At 39.6% G+C, this 18,443-nt stretch overlaps 1 protein-coding gene across 1 annotated transcript; it reads left to right on the top strand.

Moving 5' to 3' along the window:
• The first annotated feature begins 2,191 nt into the window (after positions 1-2,191).
• Positions 2,192-16,599, top strand: cttnbp2nla (CTTNBP2 N-terminal like a). Its single transcript, XM_031740462.2, has 7 exons — positions 2,192-2,414; positions 5,087-5,191; positions 13,373-13,606; positions 14,085-14,192; positions 14,341-14,529; positions 14,617-14,787; positions 14,928-16,599. The coding sequence occupies exons 1-7, from the start codon at positions 2,376-2,378 to the stop codon at positions 15,861-15,863; spliced, it is 1,782 nt and encodes a 593-aa protein (XP_031596322.1). The 5' UTR covers positions 2,192-2,375; the 3' UTR covers positions 15,864-16,599.
• The last annotated feature ends 1,844 nt before the right edge of the window (positions 16,600-18,443 follow it).

Here is an 18,443-nt window from a genome sequence, read left to right as displayed (position 1 = left end):
AAAAACCATGTTATAATATTGTTGATGATTAACAAAAGTACTGTTTTTGATCACTTCTAAATAAAAAGACCAGCACTGAGAAAATCCCTCTTGATGGTTCAATTTTAAGCCAGTAGGCTCTATACCCACTGTTTTCACAACAAAGCGGAGCTAAATGAAAAACTCTGCACACTCGGTTGTTTGTAAAAGAGAGACAAGGACACGGGACAACGGATCTGAGGACACGAATTCTTCACAGCAGCCAGTCAGCAGCCTGAACAGAGCTGGCTAATTGAGGAGCCTGAAATAGAGACATTCTATTAGGGCTGGGAAGACACCATTCACCAGCAGCCTATCAGGAGAGACAATTCTCTGACTTTGCTCTCTGTATACCCTCAAGATACTGTGAGGGGAAAAAAGAGACACAGTTATCGAATAGCACAGAAATGCTGCATAGTCATAGATAGGAGGCACACTTGTGCTTTTTGTGGTATGCCCTAAAACTTCAAGCCCTTTTCTCTTTCAGCATTAGATTCAGAGTTATAGCTTAAGTCCCTGTGGCCAATAATCACGAGCAGGAGTGGATCACCAGAATGACCTCTTGACAGCCATTAATGGCACTGGAAATAATAAAAGTGCTTAATTAACCATTATTCTTATCCGCAGCCACGGTGAATAGCTTGTATTTTCGTTAGTATTCCCCGCGTGTGTATTGGGTGATAAAGCCCCTTTTGGTCATTGTAATGTTGGCTTGCATTGTGAGAGCATTGCACTCTACTGGCAGCTATTATGTATTGCAGAATGGGCTCCAGCTTTCCTCTGAGACAGTTTTCAATCTTCAGCTCTTCAGCACAATGAATAACTCACCTGATTTTTGCACACGGCATCTGGAGAGCTACGCCTGATAACAACTACAAAAACAACAACACAGCTGTATCCCCTTTGCTATAGATTTAGAAATTCATAGACAACGTTGTCTCGTTAATAAGATACAAAGAGCTATTAAGGTCTGTCTTTTAAATCACGCAAAAACACAGGGAATTTAATACCTCCAGTTGCTTCCATCCGGGGAGCTTTAAATTCTCAGAGTTTGAAACTGGCTGTTATATTAGTTCGTCTACAGTCTGAAAACCCTTTGATTTCCCAAGTGACCTCAGCAACCCTGTGACATTTTTACCACTCTTTTCAAAAAGCACTTAGACTTACTGCAGACTCTTACAGTGACGGTGGCACCAGACAGCAGTCAATAATACTGAAATCCCACAAATCTACGAATCCTTTACTGGAATTATTAATATTCATGGACATATCTTAAAATTCTTAATGAGGTGATATATATGTGTGTGTGTGTGTGTGTGTGTTATATTTGTTATGTGCTGTTTTAATGTGCACATGTCACACTAAATTGATTTTTTGTGTGTGTGAAAATGAAGTATTCATGCTGTCAGTTGCACAACGTGACTACCTTTACACTTTTGCACCAAGTTTGATTTTGAAGTATTGTACTTGAGATTTTTCTTTTTATTCTACGTTTGATCCAACATAGCAGCTGTGATTCCAAATCAGATAAACAGCACAATCAAAATGATTCATGAAAAGAATCCCCAATCCAACAATATTCATTACTGACCAATCAGGGGAAAAATGCTTTTATAATTAATTATTCATTTATAATGGCTGCTAGAGGGATTGTTGTTGGTTCTGTTTATTTGATGTGTTTACTTGTTTTACGCTGCAGGGCAGCGCATAATATTGTCTCTAGGAGGACAATAAGTTTCAGTCCAATTCACCAACCCACTACGCATAATAGCCCCCTCTAGAGTCTGTTAAGTATACTGCACTATTAATATTTATTTGCGCTTTTATTTCGGGCTTGCACTAGAATATCTTCCTTAGTCTACTGTGGTATTACAGTACTGAAATAAATGTATTCTGTATTTTTTGAAGGACTTAACTATTATAACCGCATCAATGTCCACGATTTACCTGGGGAAATATTACACGCTTATTTCGAGGAGAGGACAACAAAAACTCTACTACACAAAAGCGCGATATGCAAGAGAAACAAAGTCACTTCGTGACATGTCTAAAAGTAAACCACGTGTAAAGACGTTCGCATGGTTTGCATGGTTGTAAGACACCAGAGAAAAGACAGAGGAGGAACTCGAGAAATACTAAACAAAGAAGTCCAACCAAAAACCAAGAAGTAGATCGTCACAGAGTCTGCCCATTCCCGCGTAATCTCGCCTCTCATTGGTCAGGGCTCAGCGGCCGTTCACGCCAATTGGCTAGCTCGGCCGTCGTTCAGGACGCTTCTTGGCCGTCCAGGGTTCCGCTGCGACGGGATCAGAAGACGCAAATCAAGTGAAAGAAATCTTCTGACAGGAGAAAAGTTCATGCTGGAGTTCTCAAAGACCTCCGAGGGCCTCATGAAGGTAAGAAGTCACGCTGACAGCGTTTTCTGTGTTTGCGTTGTGAAGTTGTACATGATAGTTTGCAGTTTTGCACGGAGACTTTTTGTCTAAAGAAGGGAAAAAAGAAAAAAAAGCATAAAGCTTCAGTAGAGAGGGTACAGGCCGAACCGTTTGACGTGTTTCTATTTGTGAAAAAAGTTTAAGACTAAATATTTTTCCTAAAAATCAAAACAAAACAAAAAACAAAACAAACGACTTTTCAGCTCGTCATCATCATCTTGAGTTTCAGATGACCGACTGATCTTTGATAATGCTGCTCTCTGTTGCAGCGGCTCCAGTTGTTAAACGACTCTTAAATCACAGAGGAGCATACGCCGGTGTTACAACAAACAGCTGCTTAACTCGATGTAGTTCTTATTTTAAAAATACATCCCCGCATGTAGGGAGGAAGCTGAGTGAGGAAGGAAGCTAAGTGGCCTGTGCAGAAATTAGGTTGGCTAACAAATCCAATTTAGTATCTAGACATGCTGCAGGAAATTCAGGAGACCTCTCAGGCTTTATTTCTAGCTGACCTCCATCTCACGTTAGTTTGTGTGGTTTCAGACTGCAAATAAGAATCTGTGCGAAACTTTTATCTTTGACTAAGTATGAAATCATCTGTCAGATGAGGTTGAGTGGTTTTTGATAAGGTTTCGTATAGTTTCAAGTAAAATAAATTGCTGTCTGACATACTTTGGATAGTGTCAGTATGACTGTTGTTGCGATCCAACTGGGATTTGGAAGCTTAGAAATCCTTCTTGGATTTAAAAAAAAAAGAAAAAAGGAAAAAACAGGAGGGGGGGGGTATTTAAAGGGCTTTGGCTGTACTAGGGTGAAAGAGGGTTTTTTTGCCCCTTATACTACATACAAAGACAAAAGAAGATACAAAACAAAGGCCTCTTTGCTCCAATGTTTGTTTGCAGCGAAAGTAACTGTGTGTTTTTAACGAGTTTACAGTGTTGCAGACAAGGCACATGGCTGACCTGGCTTAAAACAACCACGGATAAAAAGATTATGGACACAGGGCTTTCGTCATCGGAAGTAGAGCAAGGAGAACTTGTGGGAATATTTGCATTTCCCATGCTACCACTCTTTGTTTGTATACACTAATAATTGCCAACTGTAGCTCAGGGGGATTAGGCAGAACAATTTTAAAATGTTGAGGGTCTAGAAAAGTACAGTGGCTCATGCAGGCTCCTGTTGGTCCAGACTCTTCTCATAACACAGTGCACACACTTCTCACAGTGATTATGGTGGCCTGTGAAATTAGCAAGCAGGCCTGTAAACCAAAACCGAGGGAGATGTGTGTGCTGTAGTTTAATTAGCTTTTTACCCTTGTGGTTAGGCCACAGGCCATGAGTTCTTCTAACGGCACAACTAAAACACTGTGCCTTCTTTGTGAGAGGACGCTGCTGTAGACGGTAAATGCAGTTCAGCAGGGTCATTTCATTTCAATTTCTGCATACTTGTTCTCCTGTTAGGCGTCGTGTAAATGCTAAGGTTTCAAGAATGCTATTCATCTTCAGGCTTCTGTGCAACTTGCGCTGTAGAAGACTGGGAAATATTGTGTCTTTTTTTGCTAAGATATCTCGTGATGACTTTGTGATGTGGGAAGGTGTGGTGACCACAGACTGCTCAGATCAGAGCGAATGCTTGTTCAGGTCTTGATCACAGTCTGGTGACACCAAAGAGGGAGATTTTTTAGATGCTTCAGCCACTTAACAGAAAGAATATTTCAGTTATTCAAGCTTGAGCGTGCATGACTGTTATTAAGTAGTCAGTTGGTGGAGTGTTCATCCATCCCAGACATCCCACGTGATGATTCTCGTCTATAAAGGATCGTCAGTGTAGTGCCATCAACAGCTTTGATCTCATTTCAAAGAGAGGCCTGCTTGCATTCACTTGGGCAGAGCGTGGTTGGATGTTTGAGATGTGGACACCGCAGGGCTTGTCAGCAGTACCAACACAGCTGTGAGAACAGAGACACTACAAAGAGACCACATAACTTTAACAACAAAAAAATAACCAACTGCCATAATGTCCAATTATGATGGGAACACACAGCTGGGAAACAAAGTGATGTTTTCTTCTACATGTGAAAGTTAAGTTACTCGGAGATTATCCGGTCTCTAGCTACGGTCTCTTATTTGAGATCCGTGTGCTCTGATCAACACATCCATTTGCACTGTAGTCATGTTAGTGAGCAACCTTACAAACATAGAAATTGCGCTGTTGCTAAATATTTATTGCGTTTTACTAGAGAAAGTCACTGTACCTTTAAGCTATATCCAAACTAATGATCGGGTTTCCTCAAATATAAGACAGAAAAGATTCTGTATATATTTTGCAAACTAAGTCTGCTTTGTAAAATGACCCTATCCCAAGATAATCTCCACTAATCCACAGAAAGCTCATAAATCAGTGGGTTAGATCAGATGGCTGTCTGGATCTCTGATTTTGGGAGAATTGGAAAACATTAAGCTTTATTTCACAATGAAATGAAAGACTGAGTAACTGCAGTATTGTTATGGGGAAAAAGCAAGATTAATACTTTCCATGTGATTTTTCTTCAGTAGTAGAGTAATAATTACACAATGTATAAATCACAATGAGCAACAAAAAAAAGCTTTCTCTTTTATGTCTTGCCTTCACAGTCCAAACTGAACATGGAGAGTCTGAGCAAGCCAGAGTTGCTGATGCTTTTCAGCATCCTGGAGGGAGAGCTGGAGGCCCGGGATCTTGTCATTGAAGCCCTAAAGGTACCCGTCATCAGAGCTGGGAATGTGTTGTGTTATTATAAATTCTCTGCACAAAATGTCTTTTTAATGTGAAACATTCAAACCCGAGGCTGAAAAGTGGCTATTCAACACTCGTGGTTTTGGCAGTAAATCAGTTTTCAGAATGAATTCAGCAATGACAGGCTTTCACAGCAGCAATTAATTTATCCATAGAAATATCTCATATAACTCTTGTATGCAGCCATCGCTGTTCATTTATACTGTCTGCTTAAACGATCATTTTGGTTTTATTTCTAACTGGTGTATTTATCCATTAATTTGGATGTTATGGATGTTGGATCATGCTAAGTTTTCACTTTTGACCCTGGTGTAGAAATGTGGAAACATGAGGAGTAGCATGCATATTACCACAGCATTCATGCATTAGAAATCTTCATCCAGAATAATGTTATAACTATAAACCCATTATAATAACTCTGTTCAAGTCTCTAGATACTAATCTATAGATATGTAGTTGGGATGTGACATTTTTCGATTTCCCCCGTCTTTGTTTGTTAATTAGAAAAACTACTACTAAAATTGTTCTACTACAGACAGGACTTGATCCACATTAGGTTGTAAACAAAAAATTTGAGTGCATTTTTAGTTCAGTCTTTACCTGAAGGATCTTTAAACATTAACGCTTTCATCAGATTAGCAAAAGCTGATTAGCATGAGCAAGTACTTCATGACAATTAAATAATGAACTGATATAATGAGCTGGCTCTGCAGTGCTGGCTCTGCAGTGAGTCTCTTATCCTACAAATGAACTCCAAGTAAAACTTCATTAATTTATTCTCATGCTTGTCTGTGCAGACCTCTAAAAGTCAAAATCAGAATCTTAAAGTGGAGTGACGTTAATGGGGAGCCATTGCAAATGAACTACCAATGATGTGATATGCTAATACTTAGAAGACGTAGTCAGAAGCCTCCCACTGGTGTCCTGCATAACCTGCAGACGTTCCAGTAAAGTTTTGTTAATACAAGTGAGCAATGAATTACAATAATCCAGATGTTATGAAATATAAGCATGAATAACAATTTCCAGTTCAGAGCATGACACAATGGAACTGAACTTGGCAATATTTCTTAAGTGATAAAACTAAGAGCAAAACAGAAATGAATGTGAGAATCCCAGAGTGAAAAAGGAGTCAAAAGTTACCCCAAGTTCCTAAATGAAAATTCAGCGATAGTGACAAGGAAATCTAGAGTTTCCATTACTTTAGACACATTCTGTCCAGCGCACAATTAAGGACTTCTGTTTTTTCTTCATTAAGTTGGAGAAAATTATCAGCCATCCAACTTTTAATAGAATCTAAGAACCTGTGCAAGATCATAACTTTAGAAATATCTCATGCCTTAAAAGAGATAAACAGCAGAATGTCATCTGTGTAGAAGTGATAAGAAATATCCTTAAAAGTGATCAAAATGTAGTGAAGGGGGAGGAGATGTAACAGAAAAAGGAAAGATCCTGAAACAGGACTTTGTGGTACGCTGTAGGCAGGATGAATGGAAGAGAATCTGACCTTAGAAGCGGCCTCTGAAAAGGATGGTAAAGACAGATAGGAAGAGAAGGTAGGATAGGATATATATCTGATAGGATATATCAGGGTATGCTTACCCTGATATATCCATCCAGTATCTCAGCCTATCTTTATTTATCAGCAAATCATCTTTCAAAAGAGGAGAGAGGGATTTGTCCATTGGTTAATGTACACAAGTGGTAACCCAAGTACAGAGTTATATGTAGCCTACAAACCATTTCTACTTACATGTCATCTAGATTTTTAGTAGCATACAGTGTGCTGTAGACATTTAAAAATCATGCAAGGCTATTTTCTGTGACCGTTAAGCTAAAATTTCTCTGAGTTTGCCTAATCTAAGAACTACTCTCTGTGTCTGAGAGAATGGACTAAATCTTTCCGGGCATTGTCTACGTATACCATAAGCTGGAGTGAATAGATGGACCAGTGAACAGTGCACATGCACTCACTTTGAACTAGCTGTTGCAGAGTTTGGACTGTCAGTTTGACGTAGAGCCACCAGCTCTGACGTTAAAATGCCTTACGCTGGCAGGATTAATGCTGCATTTCAATTAAAGGATTGGCAGGCTATTTTCCCCCATTCTGTGTCCTTTTGCTGTACCATCAGGCTCACATGCTTTCTCATGCTTTCTGTAAATGTTTATGTTATATTAAGGATCTATTGTATTTTATTTAGATATTTTTAAAAAAGGTAATAAATGTCACTTTGACGCAAAATCACAAATGCATGATAAATAGCGGTTAAGCAACTTCATGATGCAACATTCCTGCAAAAGATGGCTTTGCCTTTTTCAAATATTTTTTTAATGCTTTGCATACTTCATTCCTTCCAGTAATGTTTGCGTCTTACAGCCCTTACACACTTGGAATGCTAGTCATTTTCTTGTTGTAAAATGTGCCATTGAAAGAACAAACTTGAGAGGAGGCAGCTAGTGGCTGCAGCCGTCTAAGAGGGCCCACTGCTGAATGTTCATGTGTTGTGTCTAGACCACATTCCTACATCTCCTCAGGGATCTGGCCATCTAAGGCAAGAAGAGTTACAGCACACTAGGTGCCTGATGACTCACTGTGAGCAAGAGTAGGAGTGAACAAATAAACATTGGCCTTAACTGGAGGGAGCTTGAAGTGAATATGGCTATGCTGCACTCATCTACACAAATTCTTAACCCATTCATCCCTTCAGTTGGACTAGTGAGACAGTTTTATGGTACTTTAATAATTATGCGATCACTAAGTTATGGGTAAAAAAAATTGTTTTTTCAAGGAAAAAAATCAGTATTAGTCACGCAGCCTTTAATTCCAGTCATATGCAGTTAGGATTTTTAATCATCCAGCGCTGCAGGACTCTAGTTTTTCTAAATGAGTTTGCTAAAGTGAAAACACAAGTTCATACCTTTCTGGTGTTCTGCTCTTGAAACATGGCACCTTGGGTCTTGCCCTGACATGAAAAGTGGATTGTTATCAGAGAAATAGCACCCCCATAACCATATCTCCCATTGTTGTTGCATGGATTTATGAATGGCAGTTTGTCTGTTAGTAAAATGTTGTAACTGCCGTTGAAGGGACTGTCATAAACAACAAAAAAAACACCCAAAAGTTATGTGCAAAGTTCTCAGGCATTTAATTCTCTCATTTTTATCTACATAAATGAGGTTGACATTTTGGGCTTTTGGTTGTCCACTGTGGATAGATTTGATTCCCCATAAAAATTGAGTTTGTCTAATATTTGTACTTTATAAGAGTAACTTGTATCCATTGCTCGTTGTGGATATTAGCAAGTCTGCCAGCAGTAATTGGAGAAGTAAGGCCACTCATGTTGGTTTTAGCTGATGTGTCAGTGCCACACTGTCACCGTCATGTGAGAGATGTTTAGCTTTAACACAATTTTCCATAGTAATAACACAGATACAGATAAACTGTATCACATGCACGATAAACTCTTCACACATTTGCTTTTAAAAGTATAAAAACTGTCAAGTTTCATCTGTTGTCTACTTTCTCTGTGTTTTTCAAATCTCTTATCAGTGATTTTCTACAGGATATTGTATTGTATGGCAAGTACAGGATGTGAGGTAAATGGCATGTTTCTTCTGTGGTACTCTATATTTAATTATGCAGAACTATCAGTGGCATTCTAACTATCTGCTGCATTTTTCCCCTTGTGACTCACTTTTGCAGCTGCTCACGCTGTGGCTTTCAAAAGGAAGTGAGTCTCTGGCAACGCTTATGTTTGGCACACAAAACCCTGCAGTGATCCAGTAGTCCCTTTGGTTTGGGAAAGGAATATGAGTCTTTATGTTCAAAAGGGACTCAAATATGGAAATTAGCCTTTAATTAACTGTTGGGTTCGCATGGTGTGGCAGACTACAGCTTCCAAATGAAGCTACTTCAAAAGCTTTACCTTGTGCTGTGTTTAGGTGCTGAAATAGGAAAGAGCAGTTTGTTTGTTGGGCTGCGATGCATCAGCTGATTAGATTCGCTATCAGTTAACGTAACATATTTTGCACTTCAGTGATGGATAGTGGTTTTAGATAACCTTTTCCTTACCATAGATTGCTAATGACATGCATTAACAACATCTGACATACAGTATACAGGATTCCAGGGTAGAAAGTTATTCATAACTTTGTATTTTATCAATCTTGTCACTCACACTGCATAGCAGAAAGACTTGAGGCATATGTCAGCAAAAGATAAGCTGGATTTGAACCAACGTAGCCATGGCAAAAAGACAGCTTCCCAAGAAAAAGCACCCACAGGTTGCCAGGAACTGTTGCCAACTGACAAAGGCGTAAATAATGAAACTAGACTGTGATGCATAACAACCATGCCCTGAGTATTTATGGGTGTTGTACATGTACTGTATGATGCGATGAATACTCTGGTAGGTGTGGGCGCTAAGTATGAAGTAGCATGAGAAATGTTTGTTTTTTTTCCCTTCACAGAGAAGCAATGCAGAAGAAAACAAACTCTCTCTGTGCTGAGGAAGTACACATCTGTCTGTGCACTGAAGGGCTGTGGAGGGAGAGGAGAAGGAGAGAGAGAGAGAAGCACAGTCTGTGTTTATGAGTAAACATTTGTGTAACGAGGGGGTAGGGGGGTGCTGTGAATTTATTTTTTTTAAAAAATCCTGACAATTTAAAGGCTCGTTATCTACGTATATTAAAGTGTAAACAGTGCAGACTGAATAAATAGACATAAACAAGGAAAGCAATGAAAACTTTATTTTAGTTATGCATATGTTTCTAAACAACTTTCTCCTCTGTAAGGAATGACTTATAAATCTAGTCTTATTTTCCCTTTAAGTGTCATTTTATATGACTGACTTAGGCAAGAATGGAAACTCCCATATAAGCTTTTTTAGTCTTGGCATGTAAAGTGACACATCAGAGCAGACAGTCACTGACGGGAACAGGAGTGGGCTGTGGGTCAGCTCTGCAGACAGATTTCGCTTTTCAGACTTCTCTTTAAAATTAGGTGATGGTATGTTATTTTTAGCCCCAGTATAAACACTATATGCTCCTTATAACATAGTTGGTACAAGAACAACAGAGTAGATGTCTTGCATGGCACAAAAGTCTGCTTCTGAGTTCCTGAAGGGTGATTGGGCTTTTGATAGTGCCCACATTTGAGAGGCATTTTTGAATTCTCTCGGGCAAACTGTGTTTTCCTGTTTCACCCTCCATTCTGTTTGATCCGCCTTCACACCGTCCTCAGCGGACTAGATCAAATAACAGCTGCGAAGCCTCGCAGCCTTGTCCTACTCGCTTTGTGCCAGATGAGCCAACACTGAGGATGGAGAAAACGTTAGCCGTAAAGCTTCTGATCTCTCGTGAAACCATGTTTGAACTTTGATTTTCTGTCTAAAGCCATTGGTGAACACTCCCGGTGTTTTTCTGGAAACAACTAAGTGAACTTGAAGAACTTCCTAAAAGCAGTTAGAGTTTGATCTGACACTGTCGTTTTAGTTCTATAGAATTGAGTACAGTATTATAAAGGATCTTGGTGTTTTTCAGCTCACGTTTTCTCCCCGCTTGATTAGCAAATGTCTATTTTGTCTTGTGAAATTTCATTTGTGTCAGAATCTCTCCACAACTACTAATAGCTAATGGCACTTTTGTATTAATTATATTCTGCCTGAGGAAGCTGATGATGTGCTCATGCAATAGTCAATTTATTAAGCTCGGTAGTTATCCACCATGATGGCTAATCTGTCAGCCACAGTGGGGTTTTTATACCACGGGACTCCTTAATAAATGCTCCCAATGAACTGCAGCAAGATGTAAAGATTTTAATTACTTATTTTGCTTTTCTTACAGGCTTTGTAAAAGAATGGATGAATATTGCTCTGCAGGCCTTTCCACACTTTGACAACACTTTAAACCTTTCAAGTAATCTTGGTATCAGTCATCAGGAGCTCTGTCCTCACCCTGCCAGAGCTGATACCGCTCTCTTTAATCTCTTCATCCTCTTTTGTTGAAACCCCACTAACACACTGCCGGCTCTGCTACAGCCCTCCTCTCCCTCTCTCTCTCTTTCACTTGCTTTCTCTCTCTACCTCTTTCTGCAGTACCTCTTCAGGGCAGGCCTAAAGACATCTAAACCTGAAATGTCTTGCTGCTATTGTCCCTTCTTTGTCATGAGTTAAACAAAACAGGTCTGCCGTGGCCGAGGCCCAGTCTAGTGCAGCTGTCCTGCTAAAGATAGACTGACACGTGGACCATCTGTTGCTCTTTTTCCTGTTAGCATTTTTTCTTATTTTGTTTTTTAAACATCTCCTTCTCCATCTCTCTTTCTCTCTCTTCCCCTAAGTACTGCTTCTTTACATCTTCACCATCAGTATTAGAAATGATAATCATGGTGTGCTGAAAACAGCGTTTGATTTCCTCTTTTCATGGAAGGGAAGAGATAGCAGCATGTGTTAATGTCATAGCTGCCAGAGATTAAAGCTATTAAATCATTTCATAATCGCACGCTGTGGATTGATACTGTCTACTTAAATTAATTGAGATAGGATATCTTTTTTACCGACCGAGAGAAGCATTATATACTAGAGTGGAATTCTGTTCATGAGACTGTTCTTTGGTATGGAGGCATTTTGATGCAACCAGGTAAAATGCACCAAGATTAATATTCATTCAATTTTGCAAGTATTTATTCTTAAACAGAATTATTTTGATGTGATGTTGGTACTAGATGAACATCAACCCCATGGTGGGTCTATTGGAGAACTTAAACCGTTCATGAACACAAAAGAGAGATGTCAGCTGATAAAATTGGCTATCATACATATTCTGGTGTTGGCATATGTGTCATCCAATATCATATAATGCAGAAATAGTGGTCAGGGTCAAGTGAATATCTTACGATACAGCAGTGCAGAGTCAGATATTGTCTTCACAGTAGGTTAATGACTCTTGTTAAATACGTGCCTGGAAAGTGAAAGAATAACTTATAAAGAATAATCTATACTCTGTACATCCTGTGTGCATAGTTTGATTCATCACTTCAAAAGACCTGTTGCCACTAGTACCTCAATCTTTTCTCCCTGTTTCTCTTCCTTAAAAATGGTTTCTTGACAGCCACCCTTCCTTTGAGACTTTTCTGATGAGACTTCGGTGAACAGTAGATGGATCAACTTAAAGGCCAGATGCGTCTCTTAGATTATGTGTCAGGTCTCTTGTCTGTTTTTTTCTTCCTCTAAATGTCTTAAGGACATGACTTTCAGATATTTGGTGTAGATAGTTTTTTAGGCCTGTTGCTTCTTTATTTGTCATCCAATCGTTCAGTTTCCACAAATCTTTAAAGGAAACACTGCACGAAAACCTGAGATATGCTACATTTTCTGATAATAGCTCTTTGGTTAATATCGTTAATATTGTTGGTACAAAAACACAGTTTTATGCCTGTAAAACTGTTATCTTTGGCATTTTTTGCATATTCATTTAAAGAGGTGGTAACAAATGTTTGTGTTTTTGTGACAGTCTGCTAATAACGGAGGGCCTAAAGATACAATTTAAAATGGGTTCTTTGTTAATTTGTCTGTTATGCATACACGGAGCACTGGCTCATTACTTCAGTTAGGTTTCCTTGGAATGATTCATAGGTTAGTGTCAAGTGGGTTAAGAAACAGAAAAGAATTTGTCAAAAATGATCAGGTTCAAGTACTAAAATAAATAAAAAAGCAGCCAATGCCACAGAAAAACTTTTAAAGTCCTTCATGAGTCAGCTTTTGAAAAAGACCAGTGTAAAAAAAAAAAGGCATTTATATGAAACATTATAATTAAAATATATGTTTGTGTGTATGTGTGTGTGTATATATAATATATTAATATATATATATAATATATTAATTATAATGTTTCATATAAATGCCTTTTTTTCTACTCTACAGTTTTCTACTCTTTATTGTCCCCCAAAAAACACATCAAGCTCTAGAACATGTGTACCAAGTTCCGTTGCCCTCCATTCTCAAAAGGCAATAATGGCTAAGATTCTGTTCAGTCTGAGAAGCCAGAAAACTGATACAGTTGCTACAGCCCAGTTACAAACATTGTGTGGAAAAAGGCTGACTCCTCTCTCTCTCTCTCTCTCTCTCTTTTTTTACCCTCCCCTGCAGGCACAGCGTAAAGAGCTATTCATTCAGGAGCGCTATGGAAGGTACAACCTCAGTGACCCCTTCCAGGCTTTGCAGAGAGACAGTGAGGCTGTGGGGGGCCAGGACAAAGAGGCTGGCTGTTCTTCCTCTACCTCCAACCCTCTAGTGGTCCTCAAACTGGTGGTGAGCCACTGCAGGAGAATGCAGGAGAAGATGCTGGCCCAGCTGGCTGCAGCTGAGAGCAGGCACAGAAGGGTGGGTGGATATGTCGTCCTTAATCAGAAGCGCTGGTAATGAGATGATTTGGAGGGAAAAAAAGTTAAAAGTAATCCTCAGCGTTTGAGAAAGAAAACATAAATGAGGCAGTAGCCAGTGAAGTGCTGGCTTGTAATGCACTGTGAATAAAGAGGGTTTTTAAAATTGCTTTTTATGAGTTTTGGTGACTTTTCAAAATGCAAATATTCAGTCAAATGATTTATATTTATATTATTTATTATATTTACTGTTGTTTATTATTTATTTATAACTAAAAAATGCAAATTCAAAAGATTTTATTTTTCTGTAAAATACCGCATATGCAGTACCTCCAAAGCCCACCAGGCCAGGAGGCCGCTGCCCCATTTAACTTGCTTAACTTATCTGCCATGGGCAGCTGTTATAGAGATAATCAGTATTAATTTTATTATTTAGCAGGACAAACTCAGATTTTGTCTCCCTGCTGTGTCTCTTTCAGGTCATTGCAGACCTGGAGGAGGAAAAGAGGAAGCATGCAGAGGATACAGCGGAGGGAGATGATGTCACTTATATCCTGGAAAAGGAGAGGGAGCGCTTACAACAACAGGTGCCTTCTCACTGATGACTCATCAAATATTTGTCCAAAATGTGCTAAATCAGTAATTTTCAGATTTTTAAGCAACCATAGTGTGTATATGGAAATCAGTGTATTTTCAGATTTTTTTAAATTTATTTTTTCTTCTCTGTGTTGCTAGCTGGAATTTGAGAGGAGTCAGGTCCGCCGGCTGGAGAAAGAACAGCGGCGCATTACTGACCAGTTAGAGGAAGAGCGGGCTCAGCACAAACAGCTCTCCTGTGCTTTGGCCAAAGAGTGCAAGTGGGCCAGTGCCAGAGCTCTGGAGGAGGGACACCGACTGAGCGAACTGAGCCGTAAACTCGAAAAGGTATAAAAACATTTGGAACCCCAGCATTGCCTAGCACCTGTTTGTGCTTAGGCATGTTAGATTTTTGATTTTTTTTCTCTGATGTAGGAAAAAGAGACTTGTCAGTCTCTTAGAAAAGAACTGGAGGATGAGAGGACAAAAGCTCTGAGGATGGAGGCGAGAGTGGAGGAGCAGCTGGCTGAGTTTGACACAGAGCGTGAACAGCTCCGCTCACGTCTGAAGAAGGAGGAAGCTCACTGTTGTCAGCTACAGCTTCAGGTTTGCACACAGTCATCACTATGGAGGATGCACATTTGGCAAAATTTCTAATTTCATATAATCTTACTACAGCAGGGGAATCTTAGTGCAGAGTCACATTTCTGCTTAAAAATGCATCTTTTTATTTTTCTTGTAATCAGGTAGAAGAGCTCAAGAGGAAGCTGGAGGAAGTGAACACAACGAAGGAAACTAGAGGAGCCATTACAGCTCCAACTGAGCCAGGAGAAAAGGAGTGGGCCACAAAAGTTCCTCCGGGAAAGTCATTAGTAGACTCTATTAAGGTTGAGGACATAGAGGAGGACAGAAATAAGCCACCTTCACAGGCAAACGGTCATCATTGTCCAGCAGAGACTAACGGGCATCATGGCCCACAGAATGGAAATGAAAATCCTCCAATTCAGACCCAAACATCGTTCTCCCCCTCCACTGCTGTTTCTCCAACTCTTCCTTGTTCCTCCCCCTGCGCCTCACCCATTCTTGCCAAACGGCCACCAACCAGCCCAAATCAAGAAAGCTTTCAGTCTCCCTACCAAGCCGGGATCAATCAGCGTTTCCATGCTGCTCGTCATAAGTTTCAGGGTACCCCTGACCCAGAGCCGCAGTCCCAGGCTGTGCAGCCTGCTCTTCCTCTCTTGCCGAAGGACCCCTCTCCTGCGGCCGTCACCTCGTCGCCAGAGGCCAGCCCGGTCAAGCAGATTGCCCGCAGCACAGTTACTCAAGTCCTGTCACGTTTCACCACCGCCCAGCAAAGTGCTACAGCGAAGCTCGCCACATCGAACAACTCACCCTTTGGTACAGACTACCGCAGCCTGGCAGCACCTTTGTCTCCAATCATTGGAAGGGCTGCAGGGATGGTTCCCCAAGGAATAAAATCGCCCACCATTCCCAGGGCAGAGCGGGGCAACCCTCCACCAATCCCTCCTAAGAAGCCTGGTCTAGCCCAGGCCCCTTCTTCTCCAGCTGCAGTCCCCAGGTCTGCCAGCCATTTCTCTGATAGCCCCCTCGCAGGAAGCTGTGGCCTCACCTCCGGCCAGGAAGGAGTTAAAGAACTGGACATGGTGGTTTCATCTAATTAACCGATCTGCTTGTGGCAACATCCACGTTTCATAATAAGATATAGGCTTGTATATAACCAGAGTTTTATCATTTCCTTTTTTTGAACAAATGCCCCTCAAACACTGTTATGCTGTTTGTATTTATTAGATTTATTTGAAATACGTGCAAGGGCACTATTGTAGGTAGTAGATGAAGAGCCGGTAGTAATGAACAATTACAGCTGAGTTTAAGTTTCATAAGGTGCATATTATGTTATTACGATGTATATTTTTTAAAGTGTCTTTCCATTTATTTTGTCTCAAGTATGTCGCTTTTTATTGTAAGAATAATCACCAGTAACTCAATCTTTGACCAGTTTAGGCTACAGAATCATTTTAGTTTGCACTAGTGTTCTTATTTTTAAATAAAAACCCAGTAGTCCTTACTTATTACTGCATCTTATTTTAACACAACAAATAATCTGATTAGTGCTGTAATGTCATGTCATGTTTTGTTCTCTATTAATTTAATGATGTAGTTACAATAACTATGTAGACTCTGATGATTATATGCAGGTGCTGTTGTAAAAACTGTTCTGATCATCATGTCTTTATCATTTATAACAAATCACTATAAGAAAGAAAATGTAGCCAATCATAGCTTTGATTAATATCGCATCCTGCCATGCTGGGTATTCCTCTGTTTTTAATTATATTTTTTATAGTACTTTTTTTAGGCTGGAAAGTGGCATCTTTAATAAATATATCCTAAATTTTGTCATGCATTCATCTGTTTATTAGCCCTCCTACAGGAATTATAGTGTTTTGGGTATTATTGCCAATAACGTGTTTAAATAACATAAAAAAGGACATTCAGTTTGGTGTTATATATATGATAAATCGTATTAATTCCTCACTTTTGATATGGAAAAACCAGTGAGGTCAGATTTGCTTAAGAAACAACTATAGCCTGTAGGTGTTATGGAGTCCAAAGTGTACCAAGAAAATAACCCCTACACCCTTGCACCACCACCGGTTGCCTGAAATATTGATACAAGGCAGGACGGTCCATTCTTTCATGTTGGTTAAGCCAGACTCTGACCGTACCATCCAAATGCTGCAGTAGAAATTTAGACTCATCAGACCAGGCAATTTTTTCCCAGTTTTCTACTGTACAATTTGGGTTAGCCAGAGTGTGAATTGTAATCTCAGTTTCCTGTTGTTAGCATGTAACCGGAGTGTTGCATGCTGTGGCCATCTAATGCCATGGCCCTTCTGCTTCAAGATGTGACGCGCTGTGCAACCAAAGAATGCTTTTCTACATACCTTGGATGTAACAGATATTTCTTTCTTTTTTTTCCAGACAATTATTTGAAAACCCTAGAGATGCATGTGTGGGAAATTGCAACCATTCAAACTCCCTCAAATCACCTTTCTTCCTCATTCTGATGCTCAGTTTGAACTTCAGCAAGCCGTACTGATCATGTCTACATGCACTGGGTTGTTGCCATGTTATTGGCTGATTATACTTATATTTGCATTAATTAACACCGGCACAGGTATACTAAACAAAGTAGTGAATGTATACTATATATAACAAAAAAAATCCAAAATTGTACATGCGCTGCTACATAAAGCAGTACATAAAGCATGATGCACCTCTTAAAAAAGCAGTTGTTGCAAAAATTGTTCAGGAACAGCTTGAGAAAAATGACATTGAGCACAAGGTGCTGACCTGACCTCTAAATCCCTGAGATCCCAATCCAATCAGGCTTCATGCCCCACCCTGCCAAACCCTGAGGATCCGCTCCCAACATCTCAGTGCCAGGCAGCTGACATGACTGTGCACCAAGGGGTCATCTGTTTTAAAATTCCATTTACAAGCTGCTGTCTGTGTTGACAGAGCATGGAGCAAACCTTTGGTCCGATTTAACTATTTTAATAAACAGAGTTTTAAATGTCTATTTCCCATAAGATTCTCGTCTGTATCAGTGCATCTTTATCTGTGTTATCTTTTTGCTCATTCTGTTATTTACTCTGTTGTTCTGTTGTCTTGAAGAAACGTGAGTGTGTTGTCTTGAGCAGGAAAAATTGTTAAAATTTTTGGTTGGGTTTGGGAGTGATGTGCTTGAGAGCAAGCAAACATTGCATTAAATCAATTCTGAAAAACATAGTCTAACAATCCATCACAGTGAATATAATTACTGGAGTGACTTAATTTCATATCATACAATATTACACAGGTAATATTAAACGTTGTGGCTTCTTATTATGTTTTCAATATTGTACTGCCAAACAGTGTCCACCAGAGGTCAGTGCTTGATAAGAAGCCACAGGTAGCTTTGCACAGGCAGGGAAGTGCTGAGTTGTGAATGGAATCAGATTTTTAAATCAATTTCTATATTGTACTTTTTACATAAATATAGCTGTAAAAAACAGGTGTGTTTATCTGTGCATCTGTTTGTAATTTTACAGACTGAAAAATGGTTATTTCACTACATGCATGGTTCAGTCTGCATAATGACAGAAACCTCTGCGTGAAGGCCTTACATGCAAAATTTATCAAATAAGTTCTGTTGACTGTGTTGACAATGAGAGTGAATCCATTAACATAAGATATTA

This window comes from Oreochromis aureus, linkage group 5, assembly GCF_013358895.1.
Source record: "Oreochromis aureus strain Israel breed Guangdong linkage group 5, ZZ_aureus, whole genome shotgun sequence".
Classification (NCBI taxonomy): domain Eukaryota; kingdom Metazoa; phylum Chordata; class Actinopteri; order Cichliformes; family Cichlidae; genus Oreochromis; species Oreochromis aureus.
This window is presented reverse-complemented; position numbering and strand designations above follow the sequence as displayed.

Coding starts and splice junctions, on each gene's coding strand:
- cttnbp2nla (XM_031740462.2), top strand. CDS start 2,376: ATGCTGGAGTTCTCAAAGACCTCCGAGGGCCTCATGAAG. Junction 14,193..14,340: donor GGGAGCGCTTACAACAACAG/GTGCCTTCTCAC, acceptor CTGTGTTGCTAG/CTGGAATTTGAGAGGAGTCA. Junction 14,788..14,927: donor GTTGTCAGCTACAGCTTCAG/GTTTGCACACAG, acceptor TCTTGTAATCAG/GTAGAAGAGCTCAAGAGGAA.